Source organism: Hyperoodon ampullatus, assembly GCF_949752795.1.
Source record: "Hyperoodon ampullatus genome assembly, chromosome: 19".
Lineage (NCBI taxonomy): Eukaryota > Metazoa > Chordata > Mammalia > Artiodactyla > Ziphiidae > Hyperoodon > Hyperoodon ampullatus.
In genome coordinates, this window is record NC_136932.1 from 39,157,332 (window position 1) to 39,176,217 (window position 18,886).

An 18,886-nucleotide genomic window follows, 5' to 3' on the forward strand; every position below is an offset into this window, starting at 1 on the left:
GATTGGCTCCTTCTCGGCTGGTGTCCCTTGAAACCCTTCCCGACATTGTTCTTTTCCCCAGAGGCCCAAACTGTTTCTCTTTGGGCAGTCACCTTACACATATCCTTTCAAATCAAATTCTTCCTGCTGGTGTCTGCCCAAGCGCCGTCCCCCACTGCCCCCTCCATCTGTTCCTCAGTACAGCGGATCCCGTTCTCTCCCCCAACCTGTCTGGGGAAGCCTTTCTCCCCTGCTCTCCTCCCCTCCCCCCTCCACTGCTCCTTTCCTTCAGCCCTGGCGGCCCAGGGGAGAGGGGGCAGGTCAAAGGAGGGGGTGGGCAGCTGAGGGGAGGGGAGAAGCTGGCTTGAGACCAGGAAGGGATGGCTTCAGAGGGGGACAGCGAAGGGGGGAGGGAAAACAGGGGCAGAGAAGGAGCGATGAGACATGGCGAGAAGAGGGACGCAGGCGGGACCCCTTTAGCTGCCACCTCCCCCTCTCCTGTATCCTACCTGCCCGGGCCCAGGGCTGAGGAATCCTTGGCACGTTTTGGGGGGTCTTCGCCCCTCAAACCCACCTCACCAGTTTGGCACGGATGAGCAACGGTCTGAGGACTGAGGGAAGAAGGGCTGCCCTCAGACCACGGTGAGGGCTTTGGTCAAACATGCACGGCCTCTGTGGGCGGCAGGTGCCACGCAGCCCCCCACCCCTTGAACTCTAGGGGAAGCAAGGGCAGGGCTTAGGGTCTGTTCGTCTCCTCAGGGTTTGTCCCTCCCCCTCAGCTTCTGTCAGTTTGAAGTCCTTTCACACCTGCTGTGTGAGAAGTTAAGTGCTGGGCCTGAGGCCCTAAGATGCAGGGAAGTGCTGGAGAGAAAGAGGCCGTCTGCATGGGAAAACATACATCCACATGCAAGAACATGTTTCCACTCAGAAATGCATCCTGGACCCAGGGGAAGACAAGTTCCCAGGCAGCACAGAGATGCAGGATCTCCTCCCTTCCCCGTGGCAGGGAATGTGTGTCTGTCATCTGTGGAAGGCGAGACCTGCCCGGGGGAGACCGTACTTCACCTCACTTGTGCCACGGGGGATACACATGCTTCGCTGGGGCAGGAGGGCTGGGGGCAGGGCAGGGGGGCTGTGATTTCCTCGCTACTTCCCAGGCACCACCCCGCGTCGTCCGGTGGCCAAGGGTCGCTGTTTGTGAACACACCACTTCCAGGGTCTCCAGGGGGTGGGAGGAGGGAGGAGGTGGGAGAAGGCATGAGGGAACAGGATTCTGGGGCACAAATCCCCACAGAAATTCTTTGAGGGAGCCAACATGTGTCCAGGGCGGCAAAAAAAAAACCTCACCCTGCACATGGGAAAACACACCCCCTCGTGAGAAAGCACACCTCCACGTGGGAAAATACTTCCACGTCTCCACACACCGAAGATGGGTGTCCAGACGACGGAGGGGAAAAAACACCCCCCCAGTTGTTCAAAGGCCCAGGTCCGGAGAAGAGAACGGGCCACTCCGCGCGGGAGCAGCACACACATCCCGGCGAGGAAATCCATGTCCACCTAAAGCTCCTCGACGTGTGACAGCTCCACACGACAAAAGCCTGTCGCCAAGTCCTCCTCCCTGCCTTCTGAGCGGGCCGGGAGGGCCGGGGAGGGGGGCCTCCCCGAGCCGCCCCCTATACCCGAGTGGTGGAGTGGGGATGGGGGAGCGTGTTGTTGTGGCTGGTAGCGGTGGGGGGAGGCGGGGGGAAGGGCCCAAAGGGATGGAGGGAGGGGGGCGGCGGGGGAGGGGGTGGCCCCAGGCCGCTGGGCAGCAGGGTCAGGGCCCCGGGGGCCAAGAGAGGCACATCATCCGGCGCCCGGCGCAGGGCCAGGGTGTAGTCGGGCGGGCAGGCGGGGCGCAGGGCCTCCGCAGGGTCCGCCCCGACGCCCCCGCCCCGCTTCAGCTGCAGCGACACCAGCTCCTCCTCGGGTGGCAGCTCACGGCCGGCAGCAGGGAGCAGGGGGCCCCCGCCGCCAGGCACGCCGGAGCCCGAGCCGCCAGGGGGGCTGAGCCGCCTGCACCGCAGCTCCTGCCGCCGGTCCCGCTTGTAGTAGAGGGCGGCGAAGGCAAGGATGTTGAGGAAGAGGAGGGAGGCGCCCACGGCCACGGTGACGCTGAGCTCCGTGGAGTAGTCTCGGGAGTCCCCGGGGAAGCGGTCGTAGGCCCGGGGGCCCGGCTCGGGCTCGGGCTCGGGCGGCAGGGTGGCTGGAGGCGGCGGGCGGCGAGTGCCGGGGGCACCAGGGGGCGGGCGCGGCGGCCAGCGCGTGGCGTAGGGAGGGAGGCGCGTGGTGGTGGTGAAGAGCTCCGTGTGCAGGTTGTGCAGGTGCGGCACGAGCTCCAGCCAGAAGGCCACCTTGTTGGCGCGGTAGTTGTCGCGCACGCGCGGCTTCAAGCCGATGTGCAGGTACTGCTTCTCCTTGCTGTTAAACTTGCTCCACACCACCTCCTCGAAGCGGTTGGGCTTGGTGTGGATGAACTTGGTGTCCTGTGGCACCGGCTGGTTGGGGTCGCTGTGGACACAGGGGGGCAGGGAAAGGAGGAGTAAGGGTGAGGCTCCCATGAAAGGCGGGGGTGGGGGCGTGCTATGGGAGGAATGGGGAGAGAGACGGACAGAGATGCAGAGAGCTGGGGAGACGGGAAGAAAGACAGAGACGGATACGAAGAGACAGAGAAACTGCCAGAGACGGACGGACAGACAGACAAATAGGGATGAAGCCAGACCGCCAGAGACAGTCTGAGATGAGGACAGAGGGGCAGAGAGGGCAGAGACAGACCACCAGTGACAGAGGCAGAGTCTGAGACTGAATGAGATAGAGACATATGGAAACAGAGACACAAAAGGACATGAGAGACAGCCAGGGGAAAACCAGCGAGTACAGAGTAACCAGATCAAAGCAAGCAGAGATATCAAGAGATTTCAAGAGAGAGAGGCAGAGACAGCAATAGACAGACAGACACAGACCCTCACACACACTCAGATACACAGATGGGCGCACTCAGACAGAGGGTCGAGCTCTGGGAGGAGAAGGAGAGAGCTGGGTGGGCAAGGGAGGGAAGGAGAGACAGACACGGAGCCAAAGGCACCAAGTGAGCCCGCCCCCCAGAAAAGACAGGGACCTCTCTGTCCAACTCTTCTGCGTCTCCAACACACACAGAGGAGCTGTCCGGCAGGTGTCTGAGTCGAGCAGGCAAGAGTGCCTCGATGGAGGGATGATGGCCGTGTGAAGGAGAGGGAGAGAGGGGGCTGAGGGTGGAGGGGGGGTGCCCTGACCCGCAGGGATGCCCGACCCAGCCCCTCTGGCCCTCACCCAGTCTTGGCGAAGTTGGTCCAGTAGGTCATGACCACGGCGCTGAGCATGACATCATTCTTGGAGAAGTTGCAGGGGAAGAGGTCGGTGGCGCCCACCATGGGCACACCAAAGACATAGGGTAGCTCGTCCCCGTGCGCTGCATCTGCCCACTCGGGCCGGCCCTCAGCCTGGCAGTGGTGGTAGAAGGTGTAAAAGTAGACAGGGGACTGGTAGTCAGCGTGCAGCTTGGCGGTGGCCACAGCCGGTGCCACCCACTGGTGGTCGGTAAAGAGCGCCAGCAGGGTCTTGCGCCGCATCTCGCCATTGTCCCTGTCGGCCCAGTCCGTGTACATAAACTTGATGGTCTCCCGCAGCACATCCTTGCCCTCCGGGTAGCCATACAGGTTGTCCACAAAGTTGGAGACGGTGAAGTCGAAGGCGCTGGCGGACACGCCGTCCTCGCTCTCCGCCGAGTCCTCCACGAACTTGAGGCCCTCTCCCTGGTTGACTCCGATGAGCATGTCGTAGTTGAGGAATTCTCCCTGCTGCATGAGGATCTCAGGGTCATCGGGGACTACGTCACCGTCCACCACGGGCCCAAAGGCGATATGGTAGCTGGGGAGAAGGGGTCAAGGTCGCATCACCTGTTCACTGGCCTCCTCTCAGCTCACAGCCTGCTGAGTCCTCTGCTCAGAAGACCACTATCCCCTAGTTAAAACCTTCTGAGCCCTTCAGGGTACTTGGCCTCTCGGGAAGTCCTCCCTCAAGCACTTCATGGAGCCTCGTGCACACTGGCTCTGTTTAGGCACCTCTGCTTAGGGAAGGCTTCTGGGAGAAGGCAGGGCCCTGGGAGGGCCTTGAAGCCCACCTCTTCCGGCTAAATGGAATGCCTGTGGCCTGCGGGTACCTCTCACCCTCAACCTCCTTGGAACCAACAAGGAGAATGGAGGCCTGGACCTGGCCCTCTCCCACCCCCATACCGGGCGGGCTGCACGTCCTGGTCCACCAGCTCCCGAGAAGGCTTCCGGCGCAGACACTCCACGGCCTCGGCGCTGTCCTCCCGGTCACAGCCCACCTTGGCCGCCAGCAGCCGCGTGTACTTGAGCGGCTGGTAGTTGACAGACCAGCTAGAAATGGCGGTGCCACTCTGGGCGATGGCCTTTTGGAACAGCCCTGGTGGGACAGGCAGGCTTTAGGCTGGGCTGTATCAGCCTGAGGGAGGAGAAGGGGGACCTGGTGGGGTCGGGGGTGTGAGAAAGGGGACAGGAGGGACAGGCTGAGGAGGTGGCTGGTACCTTCCGAATGGTGGGAGAGGATCAGAAGGTTGACACAGGAGGCCCCTGCCCCAGATCCGAAGATGGTGATGCGCTCGGGGTCGCCCCCAAAGTGGGCAATGTTCTCACTGAGCCAGCGCAGGGCCTGGATCTGGTCCAGGAGCCCATAGTTGCCTTTTGCAGCCTGGTCTCCAGTGCTGAGAAAACCTGGGGGTAGAGGAAGAAAGGGGGCTTCCTGGGGGTGTCACAGCACCCTTGCCCTCTTTCTGGGCAGCTCAGTCCAGCCCAGAAGCCATTCTGCTTCTGCTGGGTTTAGAGGAACCCTGCCGGCAGGCCCTCCTCCCAGACTCCAGCCCCTAGAGTTGGCTGCCCACCCTCACCGAGCACCCCAAGCCGGTAGTTGAGTGTGGCTACAATGACGTTGCCGTAGGCGGCCAGGACAGAGCCATCGAACATGTTCCCGGTGCCCTCCATGTAGGAGCCGCCATGCAGAAACAGCATCACCGGCTTCTTCCCGGAGTCCCGGATATCTGCGTGGGGAGGGGGCGGGTAGGTGGGCCGGGGGGTGGGGGACAAGGACACAGTCAGACCAGAAGCAGCACCGCCCAGCTCCCAGGCCTGCTGAGCTCCAGCCCAGAGCTCAGGGGACATGTCACTCCCATCCCTGGGGGGCAAGACCGGATTCCCCTCCCTCCCTCCCCAGCTAGCCCTGGCAGAAGATCCCTCCCCACCTCCTGCCGGTGTGCCCTACAGCACTTCTCCACATGCCTGGCAGACCTTCCAAGAAGCCTAGCAGAGGCAGGGCTGGGGGCTGGCTCTCCTCAGGGCATCTGCTGGACCCAGGGGAACCCCTCCCCACACACACACAGCAAATCTCCTTCCTGCTCCTAGGAAGAGCGAGCTCCCAAGGCTGCCACTAGAGCTAGAGATCCTGGGAGGGTCCTGGCGTTTCCTTCGACTCAGGCCGTGGGCCTCAGCTCCACATGGTAGCCTGGCCTGTGGGTGAGGGGGTGCCAGGCCCTAGGGTCCCTGGGGGCTTGGTCTCCTCCCCGCCCTAATTCCTTTCTAGGTCACCTCCCCAGTTACCATGACAACCCCCAGCCTAATTACTGTGGCAGGAGGCAGCAGGGTGGGAAAGAGCCTGCTTAATGAAGCCAGGGTGCAGCTCTAGTCTCGGACCCCCCAAACTGGCCTAAGTCCTGAGTTCTGGACCCTTCTCTTGCCATGTCCCCAAAGGATCCCATGATCACTCCCATATGTAGAAGGCCCCTTGAGGCACTACAGACTGGACTGAGGGGTAACTAATTCCGGAAGAGGGCGGGAGTCTGAGAGGGCTTGCCAGGGTCCCTGCCCCTGCAGCTCCTCCACGATGCAGCCACAGTGCCTGTGCTGGCGTCACCCCTGGCCTCCAGGCCCTCCTCTTTCTTGACACCTGCAGTCTCTGACCAGCCTGGGCACTGGGGCAAATAAGATTCAGTCCTGGGGTGACGCCAGCACAGCTGGTCCCCAGTGCCTCTGCCCGCCTCCCTCAAGCCGCTAGAAACTTCCCTCCTGGCAGAAGGTCAACCAACAGGTCACTGAGACACTCCCCTCCACACCCCCACAGACAGCTTCCTGCCTCCTGTCTCTTAGGACCTTCTATGACACCTCCTTCCACCTGACTTTGGCCAGGAGCTACTAGGTGGGCAGTGCCCTCTCTGTGTCCTCCCCCGATCCTATTCTTCCCTTTGTTCCTGAACCTCCAGTGGCCTTCCAACAGCTCAGGCTGGTCTCCTTCCCTCCGAGGTCCTGTCCTAAATGTCCTTACTCCTCCCCGCTCCTCCCCACCCAGCACCTCCACTCCCAGAGAGGGGGGAGGGGGAGTCAGAAAGGGGAGGAGCAGGAAGGGGGGGCTGGGGCGACAAGAATTCAAAACCAACAACAAAAAACAGGATCAAGAAAGAAGAAAGAAAGAAAAAACAACAACGAAAAAACAAGAAGCTCTCGGGGCAGATTCAACAAGAAAAGAAAAAAAAAACCCAAAAAAACAAGAAACCAAAAAGATCCGTTTTTGGAAAAAAAGAAAAAAAGAAAAAAGTTCTTTGCACTTTTTCAAAATTTTGTGGTGAAACTTCAAGATATTGGGCCCTGTTTTCAAAAATGTCCAAATTCTTTAATTTGCTTCAAATGTGCGTTTTCTGCATCGGACAGGCTTTTTTTTTTTGGAAACTGTAGCAGGTTTCTGCTCTTTCGATTGTGTCATCAATTTGCCAACTTAAATTTGTTTTTTTCAAGTGTTATTTTGCTCCAAATTAAAATTGTTTTTTCAAATGTTATATTTCACAAGTTTCAAAATAGTCCAAATGTCTGTCAAACTAAACATTTTATCCAATTCTTTGGTGTTTTTTGGTTTTTGTTTTTTTTCTGACATTCCAATTTCTTTTTGCACTTTATTTTCACCATGTTTAAGCTTTTCTTGCCGGTTTTCTAGTGGGTCCAACATTGTTCAAATTTCGTTTGAAGTTTTCATAATTCTTTTTTCCAATTATTACAAATTTTTCTTTTCTTTTCTTTTTCATTTTTAGTTGGGAAAACGACTGAGGGGCCTTGAGGGCTGTGAGGGCATTTAGTTAGGGGCAGGGCCGAGAACGTCCTCTTATCAGCAACCACATGCAGCAGCGGATTTTTAAATCTACCTGTGTCTGGCGGATTGAGCGTCGCCTCGTCACGTTTTTTTGTGAGCGGACCTAAGACCGGGAACACAAAACAGAGAAAAAAGGACAATTTTGTGGGGAAAGATGGGGGTCGAGGGGAGGTGGTGGATGGGGAGGGGAGGAGAGAAAGCAGAAAAGGGGAGGGTGAGGGGCAGAAAAAATAAGCCAAAAAAAGCAAAATTTGTTTGCAAGAAAAAGAAACCAAGAAAAGAGAAAAACGTTTCTACAACCCAAATTTTGTTCCCCTCCCCAGAAAAAGTCATGCCCCAAAGAAAAGGCTGGTTTTGGGGGGGTGGGGTGCCTGAGTGGGCTGAGCCCTGTCTTAAGACATATTGATTTGGCTGGAAAGGATTTGGCTTGTCCAAGTGTTTGCTAATTGCTGGAAATGAAACGGTGTTAGAGGTGGGGTGGGTGGGAGGGGAGGGGAAGCCAACCAGGGAGCCTAGGAGCCCAAGGCCAGCTGTGTCCCGCCCGGGGAGGGGCGCCACCACTCACGCAGGCCCTCTTCAGGACCAGCCAAGCACCTGCCCACTCCCCCAGGCTGTAGAGAGGAGGGGTTCCAGCAGAAAGGACTCTGCTTCCCTCTGGACCGATCTGGAGGGCAGAGGGTAAGATGGGGTTGGGGCAGCCCGTCCCCACAGCTCACAGCCCCTGGAAGCCCTCAGCTCTCCACTGGCCGGCGGTGGGGAGGTCAGTGAGGGATGCCTGCCCACCTCCCAGCCTCTCACCAGCCAGCATTTCTCTTCCATCTGCACTCACAAGCCTGACTTCTCACCCCATCTCCCTACTGTGGGGTGAAGCAGGGAAAGGGGTCATCAGGTCTTGCCCTCCACTCCACCTCTTCCCTCTGACCCCCCTCCCCAACCTCATCCCTTACCCAGGCCTGCTCTCCTCCCCCACAGATGGTAAACTCCCCACCAGGGGTGCCAGCCCCCCACCAACCCCTGCTCTAATGCCAAAAGCCCCCCTCCCCAATTGGGGGTTCAGTCTACAAATAGGGAATAGGAAACACAGTGCCCTGAGCCAGCCCGACACATAAGGTGCCAGGAGGTGCAGGGAGGCACGAAGTGTGCCCCGTCAAGGAAGGCCCCAGACTGGGCTCAGAGTTTGGCTCTGGGCTTCTTTCAGATTGGGGGATTAGTCAAGGGAGAGCTGGAACCCAGAGGCCTGAGGGGTTCCCCCAGGCTGATCAATTTCTCCTCAGTGGCCTGGGGACCAGCATGCAAAGGGATAGGTCAGTAAGGCTGAGGTCAGCCTCTGCAAGGTTTCTCCCAACTGGTGGTGATGGCCCCAAGGGGACCCATTAGGATCAGGGCCTGTTCTTCTCTGACAGGATAGGGATGGGGATGGGGATGAAGTCAGCAGGGCATGTGTGCGTGTGAGAATATTATGTGTGCGGCTGTGTGAGCGTGTATGAGTGTGTGTGTGTGTGTGTGTGTGTGTGTGCCTGAGTCAACCTCTTCCTCTCAGAGCTGGTGTGAAGATTCAGTGAGATCACCTGAATGTGTCAGGCCCCAAGCAATAAGCGACGGTTAAAAATACAGAAGGTGTGGGCATGGGTGGGGTGGGGGCAGGGTGGGCAATTTGTATGGAGGTGTTGGGGTGGACAGTCCATTAGTGGGAAGTGCTGGGTGAATGTTTCACATGAGGGGTGACGAGACAATAGCCCACTGAGCGGGGCGTTGCAGGCGGGACAGCTTTCTACCCGAAGATGTGGGTGGAAAGTCCACGAGTGGAGAGCATTGAGATGGGTGGCCTATTGGAGGCACTAGGGTGAATAATTCACTGGTAGGAGGGCGCTGGGGTAGGTGGTCCATGAGAGGGCAAGGGAAGGTAGAGTGGATGGCTCTGAGGCAGAGGGTGTTGGGATATTGGGGAGGATGTGTGGAATGTATTAGGGTAAGTGGCCTATCAGAGTGCTTGGAATCTGAATAGGATTGGAGTAGAAACTTCTGTGCATTGTGTGTAGGGGTGGCTAGGAGGCGTGGCTTATACAGGGAGGGGTAGTGATGGTGTTGAGGTGCATGGGGTGTTCTGTGATTGGCATGTCCTCTGGGTGCAGGGAGCGAGGTGTTGGAGTACTTGATCTGTGAGTAGGGTGTAGGGTTGCCACCTGTGCTGTCACAGCCTGAGGTATGATACTGATGACCTCTAGGCAGGAGTTGGGGTAAGCAATGTCTGAGAGGTGTTGAGAACGTAGGGGACTGTGGTGTGAGTAGCCTGTTGGAGCACATGGTCCAGCTGCAGGGTTACTGGGGTAAAGGTCTGCGTATGGGTGTTACTAGGGCACATGATCTATACCCAGAGATACTGGGGAGCACAGGTCTATATGGGTGACAGGGTACACAATTCCAGAGAAGTGTTGGCGTCCGTGCTGTGTGAAGGTGCTGGGAATTTTGATAAGTGGGATTCCAGAGCACAAGGTCAGTGTGCTGGTCGGTTGGGTACCTGACCTGAGTGTTGAGCATTTGAAATTCCTGGTCTTGTAGTGGGACTTGAGTTCATGATGTGTGGGTGTTGGGTGTGTAGGGTGTACAGTGGGGTTCCTGGGTACCAAGCCTATATGTAAAGTTGTTGGAAAATGGCCTGTGGCGGGTGTTATCAGAGTGGATGGTCTCTGTGTGTGTCAGGTGTTTTGGAGTGGTGACACGGGGAGTAGGAAGGATAACGTGGGGGTTCTTTGGGAGGATGGTCTGTCAGGGTGGCTGCAGGTCTGCTGATTACCCTCTGCCATGGGCTGCTGGAAGGTACTGACACTGGTTGGTCTCGATGTGCTGAAGGCTGGCTGGGGGGGAACTGTCCGGTGGGAAACTGCTGCTGGGGCCTATGAGCACTGCTGTAGTGAACTAGAGAGTTCATTGTCAAGAAGAGCCAGCTCGGAGGAGCCCCCGGGAAGGTGTTCTGTTGGGGATATGGGCGGGCTGTGCTGTGAGTGGAGGGGCCCTTGGCAAGGAGCTTCCCTGATCCTTCGGGAGTGTATAGCGATCAGGGGACAGAGCATCCTGGGGAAGAGGCACTCAGCTCAGGTGAGGGGCCCTGCATGTGACAGAAGGACGTCTGCCCATGCTGGCCTGGGGAGAAGGAGGAGTCTTTGCTGTCCTTGAGGTGGAGGTGTAGCTCAAGTGGGTAGTGGCTGGGGACAAGCCTAGGCCTGGGCTCAGGAGATGGGGCAGAGCTGGAGTGGCTGTCTAGGCAGCTGATGATGGATGCCTCCACCACCTGATCGCCCTCAGCGTCCCCTCTGTGTGTGCCTCTGTGGGCAGGGGGTGGTTAGGCCCAGCCTAGTGCCTGCTGCCCCCGCCATCGGCTCTCTGGGCGCACAAAGAGCTTCTGGGCTGACTGTGGGATTCGTTCCTGGGACTGCCTGGAAGGGACCCGTACCACCCTGGGAGGGCATGCAGAGCCCGCAGGGACGCACTGCCCCTCACGGCCCCGGCGAAGGCCCAGCTCCCGGCCCGGGGTCTGCCGGCGCCTGAGGGTGTGCATGGATGTCTGTGGGCTGTGTCCACCGGGGGCCCGGCCCGGTGCCCGCGCTCTTACCGTCCTCGGTGGGCACGTAGAGGTTGAGGTACAGGCAGTCCTCGCTCTGGTTCTGCACGTAGGTGGCGGCCGCCTCCAGGTTGTCGGTGAACCACACGGGTAGCATGATGGCGGGCAGCGCCCCGTGCAGGTTCTGCGGGCAGGCGGGCGGCAGGGTGGTGGCGTTGCGCACGCCGGGCCACGAGGCGGGGGCCTCGGGCGGCTGGAAGCGGCGGGCGCCCAGGGGTGGCGTGGCGTAGGGCACGCCCAGGAACTGCACGACCGGGCCCAGGATCTCGTTGTTGAGCTCGCGCCGCACGCCGCGCACTCGCCCGTAGGCCGTGTTCACCACTGGGAAGCGCTCCTCCCCGAGGCTGCCGAGACCCAGGCCCGGGCCGCCCGGGGCGCCGCCGCCGGGACCCCCTCCCCCACGCTGAGCCCCCGCCAGCCCCACCAGACACAGCGCCAGGAGCCACATGCTGATCGGGGGACCCCCCCTCCCTCCCCGGGACCCCCCCCCTCGGAGAGAGAGAGAAGGGGGGGGAGAGGGAGGGAGGAGGGGGCGGGGGAAAGGGAGGGAGGAGGGGGGTGGGGAGGGACCTGGGTTAGACGGGACAGATAAGGGGTCTGTTCCTCTCCATGGAGGGGGCGAGGGGTGGGGAAGGGGAAGGAAGTGGGAGAAGGTGAAGGCAGGCCCGACCTGCGGGGAGGAGGGACGGACAGACAGACGGACGGACAGAAAAATACAGAGAAGAGGTGCAAGAAGGGAAGGGAAATTGGACGGGGCGGACAGACAGGAATGGGGAAACAGAAGAGACAGGTGGTTAGTGACTCAGAATTCAGAACAAGTTGTCCCCCGTCTTCCATCCTCTGGCCCCTTGACACCCCACCCCCCCACCCCAGCCACCCCCTCCCCTCAGCAGGGACCCAGATAGAAAAGTCTGAGGCTGGGGTGAGGTCCAGATGTGTTAAATGTCTAGGACTGCCAGAGGGGAAGGAGGGTCAGCTCCCCAGACCCAGTACTTCCCCTTCCAGCTGTTTATCCCTCCCAGGCATGTTCTCCTCAGGGACTCGGGAGTCCCAGTTCCCACCTCCCTGGGAGGGATGAGATAGACAAGGAAGAGAAAATAAAAATACCAAGTCATTAATTAGCAGGAAGTGGTGGGTTTGTTTATACGTGTTAATCACTCCTGAGCTGTAATTTCATAGCACTGAACTCCCACCCCAGGCCAGACTTAGGTCTTTCTTGGGACTGCACAAGCCCAGCACCTTATCCTCCCTTCAACATCTCATTCTAGAAGGATTTGTGTAGTGGGGGAGACCCCTGAACCCCAGGCCCTCTCCATTTCTCCCCTCAGAAGTTAAGGTGCCTTGAGGCAGGGGCTAGACAGGGAGGGGAGGCTGGAGGGGCAAATCCGGGGACAGGTGCGTGATTCTGCAGCCGGTTGCTGGGCGACAGGATGCTGCCCCGCAATGCTACCTCGGCAACGGGCTGCAGCTTTAACCCTGGAGTGGGGGTGGGGGGTTTCTGGAGGAAGATGGGAAGGGGCTGGGTTGGTTATGGGGTACATTCAGAGCATGAGGAGGAGAGCAGAGGCATGAGTCAGAATGCTAGAGTTTCCCCCAGCCTTCGCATAGAGGGAGAAGTATATATGTTGAGGGGATCTGGAGACTAGGGGCCTAGAGAACCCTAAAAGAGCTGCCTCTTGCCCCTTGTTGGCCAGTCAGAACTAGCCCTAGTGACCAGGCCTCTGGCTGGGGAGAAGGGGTGCTGAGGTGGCTTTAGGGGGAATCAGATGCACCCACCAATGGCTCCCCTCCCACAGTCTTGAACAGCCTTGAACCCCAGACACCTCTTCTTCCATGCATGGCATTTTGACCCATGCCCTGGGGACAAACCTTGGCCTCTTCTCATCCCATCCCAGCTATTCACCTCCCCTTCCCCTTGCCAGCCCCCACAGTTGCTGCCTTGATGCCTGGGTGCTCAGGGCAGCAGGAGCAGGACAAGGGAACAGATCGGACTGAAGGGGCAGACACCCAGGTCATCTCAGCAAGCCCCCCCGTCCCCCCCCCACCAGCCGCCAGAGCTGTTTGCTGACGCGGGGTTTTCAGAGCCAGGCACCAGCCCGCGGTTGGCTCTCTGCAGGTGTCAATTTATTCCAGAGATGAGGACACAGGAATCCTTACCACACACACCCAGTCATGCCCTCCCTTCTTCAGGTCCTCTTAAGCTCCTGTTCCCCTATCACCTGGAGGGGGCTTGGGGCTGGCTCCTCCAGGTTCTCCTCTGCCTATGCCAGGCTGGACTCTGCTTCCATGGCCTGCCGCCCCTCCCCCACCCGCCCCCTCCGCCTCCCGCGAACAAGGTCTGCCTCTGTCACCCCCCTCCCTTAAGGTACTTTGGGTCCCTGGCCTCCTCCCTGCCAGCTTCTCTCCCTTCTTCCCTCCCACTGGAGCCCTCCCCCCCATCTCTCTCCTCTCCATAGCGCTCCCTCAGAGCATCTTTCCACGGCCTCTTCCAGCTTGCTCCAGCTCTTGCCTTCAGTCTCTCGCCCTCAGTCTTCTTTCATCTCTCTCTCTTCTAAACCTCCCTCTTTGGTGCTTCTCATTTTTCTGTCTCCTTCAAATCCCTTCCCCAGATTTCTCTCTCTCTTTCCCTATCTGTCTCCCCCATTTTCTCTCCCCTGCTCTCCTCATCTCTGTCTGCCACATCTTGCCCCCCCCCATCCCTCTGCCTTATTCGCTCCATTCCTGCCCAGGCCTGACTCCCCCGGTCGGAGAGAGTTGAGGGACGGGGGCTCAGGCCATAGGCCCCCCCTTCTTCCTGCAGTGGGGAAAATGGCTTGGCCGGGAAGGGGAGAAGGAGGGGGAGGGGGAGATGGGAACACACGGGGTCTGTGGGCCCATTCAAAGGATCATTCATGGGCTGGAGAGAGGCAGAGACAAAGAGACCGAGACGCAGAGACACGGCGAGAGCATCCCTAGGCGGAGACACGCAGACAGAGCAGGCTGGGGGAAACCAGGCGCAGGGAGAGAGATGGGGAGAGGGAGACCCCAATGGACCGCCACGCAGCCCCCTCCACCCGGCCCGGCTTAGCTCCTACCTGGCTCAGCCCTGGGGCCGTGGTGCCTCCATCCAGGGCTCTGAGTAGGGGGCGGACGGGCTTCGGGAGGGGGGCGGCGGCCTCTGAGCCCCCGCGGCCCCGCAGGCCCAGCCCCCGCCCGCAGCGCCTCACCCGGCGGGGGAGGGAGATCGCCCCAGCCCCCGGGGGCGGGGCCGGGATCCAGTCGATCCCCGGGGAAAGGAGAGGTAGGGGATGGGGTCAGGAGGAGCCCAAGAACAGGGAACCCCGCAGTGGGGACGGCGGAGGGAGGAGGAGGCAACGGGACAGGGCTGGATTGGGGATCCACTGGCTCCGTGGGCTGGCTTCGAGGGACCAGAAGGCGGTACAGGCAGAGGATCCTGAGGGATCGGGTACGGGAGGAGTCCACGGCAATCCCCAGGGGGCCAAAACCCGGGAGCGCAGGATCCGCGGTGCAGGGGCAGGGATCCAGCCGGAATCCTCAGGGAGGGGGAGGGATCTAGTGGATCCCGAGGGCGGGCGGGAGGGGGAGGTCCGGGGAGTCAGAGGAGGGCGGGAGCCGAGTCTGGAGCCCCGGGGCGGGGGTCGGCACAGATCCTAGGAAGGAAAGCGGAGGTAAGGGGTAGGCTTCGGGGAATGCTCAGCAGCCGGGAGGCCCGGACTCCTGGCCCCGCGCGCCAGGGCCCGCCCGCCCCGCGTCCATCCCAGCCAGAGAGTGATGATCCACCGGCTGAGCAGCCGCAGCAGCCCCGCGCGTCACCGCGCGGCCGCCTCCCCCGCCCCCTGCCGAGAGAGCGGCGCACACCCCTCGCTCGCACCCGCCTGCCCGCCTGCCCGCCCGCCCTCCAGAGTGTGGGGGGGATTGGAGAAGGTGGAAGGGGACGGGAGTGGACAGACCGACGGATGGATGAAGCAGGCCAGCAGGGCAGGGTGGAGACACCCCCCTCCACACCGTTATCTCCCACCCTCCGGGTTCTCGCAGTTAGTGCGAGGGGGGGAAGGAGGGGGTGAACTCTAAGGGGCAGGGCATCATATGAAGGCGGAGCCTTCGGTTCTGGAGGAGGGGCCATTTGGGTAGTGGGCGGGGTTTAACGGTGGTGGGTGGGGCTTCGCTATCCGTGGGGCCGCCTCTTTTTGGGAGTGGGTCTGGTTTAAAGCTAAAAAGGAGGAGCTTGTGGGGAAAGGGGCAGAACTTTGCAAGGGGACCGGGATCTTTGGAAATTGGCCGGAGGTGGAGGGGGGGGGCGAGGTGTTAAAAGAGGCTACCAACTTGGAAAGTGGGCCAATCCGTGACGCAAATCCTCTAGTCCCGCCCCCCCAACCCCGCCTCCACTGCTCCGCTCTTCCGCTCCTAATTGGTTCTGGTTTCTCCGCCCGCCAGAAGTCTTCGCCACTCAACAGAGGTTTTACAAAGGCCCAAGTACCCGGGTGAGGACCTGGACGCTGAAATGAACACGGCCCGGATTGGGCACCTGTGGACCTTATTTGCATGGGAGATCGGGATTGGCTGGCCTCTTGGGTGGCCCGGGCGGTGTTCGTCCGGCGCCTGACAGTCCACTGCCATGGCTGGTCCGGGGGCTGCTTTCCGCCGCCTGGGCGCCTTGTCCGGAGCTGGAGCCTTAGGCTTGGCCTCCTACGGGGCGCACGGTCAGGAGGCTGGGGACGGAGCTGGGATTGTGTTGGGGGCGATCTTTAGGGTCTGGTGCAGAGGCGGAGTCTATGGGAAGTGTCGGCCCTCCCATCGACCAGACGACCCGCGGAGCCCTAAACCTTTTAAAGCCCCTCAGCCCGGCCCAGTTGGTTCCCAGAACTGCCCAATGCGTGTTTCCACCAATTAGAAGCCTACTGGGGGCGCCCTTTCTCGCCTGCGTCCACCTGGGTCCCCCTGGGAGTGGGGGCGGTCGAGGTTGGCGCTAGGACTGGTAACCTTTGCTTCTCCTTTCCACAGGAGCCCAGTTTCCGGATGCCTACGGGAAGGAGGTGAAGTAACTGCCCTGGGGCTCCTCGGCTTCGGGGCCTATGAGGGCACAAAGTCTGGGGTCCCTGAGGGAAGTAGGGGAGGGACGGGGCGCGGGTCTTTGTAGCGGCAAGGGATGCAACTCTTGAGGCCTGGGTGCCTGAGGGAGGGTCAAGCTGGGACTTGAGAGGTGGGGTTGGAGGACGAACTCTTGTCCGTTGTGTCCCCCCGGGATCCTGCGTTGCTTAGGAAGTCCCCCCATTTCTCCTTTTCTTACAGCTCTTTGACAAGACCAACAAACACCACTTCTTACACAGCCTGGCCCTGTTAGGGGTGCCCCTGTGCAGAAAGCCCCTCTGGGTAATTCCTCCCACCCCTAACCCTGACCAAGCCCCACCCACTCCCTCTAGCCTGCCCTGTTCTTTTTTTTTTTTTTTTTTTTCCTGCTTTATAACAAATTTAATCAGTTATACATATACATATGTTCCCATATCCCTCCCTTTTGCGTCTCCCTCCCACCCTCCCTATCCCACCCCTCCAGGCGGTCTAGCCTGCCCTGTTCTTAACTGGCCTGCATTCCGCCTTGTATCTCCTTCAGGCCGGGTTACTGCTAGCTTCTGGAACTACCTTATTCTGCACCACGTTTTACTACCAGGCTCTGAGTGGAGACCCCAGCGTCCAGACTTTGGCCCCTGTGGGAGGGGGCCTGCTACTCTTGGGCTGGCTTGCCTTGGCTCTTTGAGCTTCCTTGTGTTTAATTTCTGGGTACTTCTTTTTAAAGTGGAGCACGGAGGGGATTAAAAGAGAAAGGCAAATGAAGAACTTTGGAGTCTTTGTTCATCTTAACCTCTTAAAGGAGGAAGGGTAGGGATTGTCAACCTTTAAACTCCTTCCCTTTCGTAAGACCGAATCAGCGAGACTTGGGCCTGGGTGGAGAGTCAGGGTTCACTTCAAGTTAACTTGTTATGAGGTTCTTAAACTGGTGGACATTAGAGTCATAAAGAATGCTTGAAATACTGCAGATTCTTACCAAAGCCCTCTTCAGGGCCTGGCAATCTGTATTCTAATAAGCTCATCTTGTGGTTCTGATGCTCACTAGCGTTAATACTAGATTCCTGTAGGGTAGTGGGTTTTTAATTTTTTATTGGAGTGTGGTTGCTTTACAATGTTGTGTTAGCCTCCACTGCACAACAAAATGAATGAGCCATACACATACAGAGATCCCCTCCCTTTTGGACTTCCCTCCCATTTAGGTTACCACGGTGCATTAGGTAGCGTTCCCTGTGCTCTACAGTATGTTCCCATCAGTTGTCTATTTTATACATAGTATCAATAATGTATATGTGTCCATCCCAGTCTCCCAATTCCTCCCACCCCACCCCTTTCCCCCTTGGTATCCAGGTAGACGGTTTTTTGAGAAGCCCCTTACTCTAGAAGTCAGGGTTAAGGCAAGGCGGGATGAGGTGTCATTAGTTACAAAATACTTTGGGGTTCAAAGCAGGGACAGAACATCATGTATTGGGGGTCAGAAAATGCTTCACAGTGCTTGAGATGATTCTTTTTTTTTTTTTTTTTTTTTTTTTTTTTGCGGTACACGGGCCTCTCACTGTTGTGGCCTCTCCCGTTGCGGAGCACAGGCTCCGGACGCGCAGGCTCAGCGGCCATGGCTCACGGGCCCAGCCACTCCGCGGCATGTGGGATCTTCCCAGACCAGGGGCACGAACCCGTGTCCCCTGCATCGGCAGGCGGACTCTCAACCACTGCGCCACCAGGGAAGCCCTGAGATGATTCTTAAAAGAGCTCTGTTGTGTGGCTGAAACAGTGAACAAAGAGACAGAGGTGGGAGGGGAGGGGTATGGGGCCACCTGAGTCCTCGGTGTGGGATGAGTTTCTGACTTAGGCAGGAGAGGAATGAGAAAAGGTGGCAAGGTGGGCTGGAGTAGCACCTACAGCAGAGAACTGGAGGATATTTAGTGGGCAATTTTTATTAAACCAGTGCTCATCAAGTGTTGGTCACATGTCAGACAGACACGTTACAAGGAAATTGAATCGTGCACGAGACAGACACCATGTTTCCCTCATGGGGTTTCCCATCTGGTACAGGAAACAGACCTTAAACAACTAAACACAAGTATATCACTGTGAGGTATGCTATGTGCTTGAAAGGAAAGAACAGGGGGGCTGGAACAATGGGGCAGTGGAGGGTGTGCCCCTTTAGATGGGAAGGCCTCGCAGAGGAGGTCCTGTTTAAGCTGGAACTAACCATGCGCAGAGTGGAGGGGAAGTGTGTTTTTAGCAGAAAGAATACCTGGCAAACAGGCCGAAACGGAGCAGTTTGAAATCCTTGAGGCAGGAGAGAACTGGGCGGGTTGGAGAAAGAGCAAAAGCAGCATGGCTGACCTGTGGTGTGGTGAGGCACTCAGAATTTATTTGCAGCACAACAGTTAAGTCATTGAAAGGTTTAAAGTGAGAGAGTGCTAGGATCTGACTTATGTGTTTAAAAGGTCTGGAGAACCAATCAGAGGACAGCAAGGATGGCAACAGGGAAACCAGCCAGGAGGCCACTAAAGAGGTCCAGGTGTGAGATGGTGATGGTGGCTTGGCTGAGGGTGGAAGAGGTGGTAAAAATGTTCAATTCAGAAGGGGTGAACGAGAGGGAGATTTCTGGTTTACGTACCGAGTTGGATGGAGGTGCTGTTACTTAGATGAGAAACACTGAAGGGTGGGGCAGATTAGAGGGAGGCAGATCAGGAGGTCAGTTTTGGACATGTTGCTTCTGAAATGCCTGGGAGACATCCAAGTGGAGGCACCAAGGAGGTAGTTGGGGAGCTCAGGGAGGTGTCTGAGCTCAGGAGAGAGATCTGGCCTCAAGTTTACTCTGCAACCCACGCTGGTCAGTCTTCTATCCCATCTCTTCCCCATAGATGCCCTTGGAAGGATCCCATGAATCACTGTGACCTCTTGGTTGCCAGACCCAGTGGATGATTTTCAGTCTCATCTTCCTCAGTCTCTGCAGCATTTGACACAGTTGGCCACACTGTTCTTGAACAC

The 18,886-nt window shown here is 58.5% G+C and overlaps 2 protein-coding genes across 2 annotated transcripts; one reads left to right on the top strand and one right to left on the bottom strand.

The window, feature by feature from the left end:
- Positions 1–1,652: 1,652 nt before the first annotated feature.
- NLGN2 (neuroligin 2) lies at positions 1,653–11,657 on the bottom strand (the record flags this gene model as incomplete). Its single annotated transcript, XM_079725353.1, has 7 exons — positions 10,817–11,657; positions 7,259–7,309; positions 4,964–5,113; positions 4,605–4,790; positions 4,290–4,482; positions 3,328–3,924; positions 1,653–2,529 (listed from the first exon to the last, which is right to left on the bottom strand). Exons 1-7 carry the CDS (start codon positions 11,271–11,273, stop codon positions 1,653–1,655), a joined length of 2,511 nt encoding a protein of 836 aa, XP_079581479.1. The 5' UTR covers positions 11,274–11,657.
- Positions 11,658–15,401: 3,744 nt separating this feature from the next.
- On the top strand, positions 15,402–16,657 carry TMEM256 (transmembrane protein 256). Its single transcript, XM_079725444.1, has 4 exons — positions 15,402–15,525; positions 15,827–15,858; positions 16,115–16,195; positions 16,434–16,657. The coding sequence occupies exons 1-4, from the start codon at positions 15,441–15,443 to the stop codon at positions 16,575–16,577; spliced, it is 342 nt and encodes a 113-aa protein (XP_079581570.1). The 5' UTR covers positions 15,402–15,440; the 3' UTR covers positions 16,578–16,657.
- Positions 16,658–18,886: the final 2,229 nt, after the last annotated feature.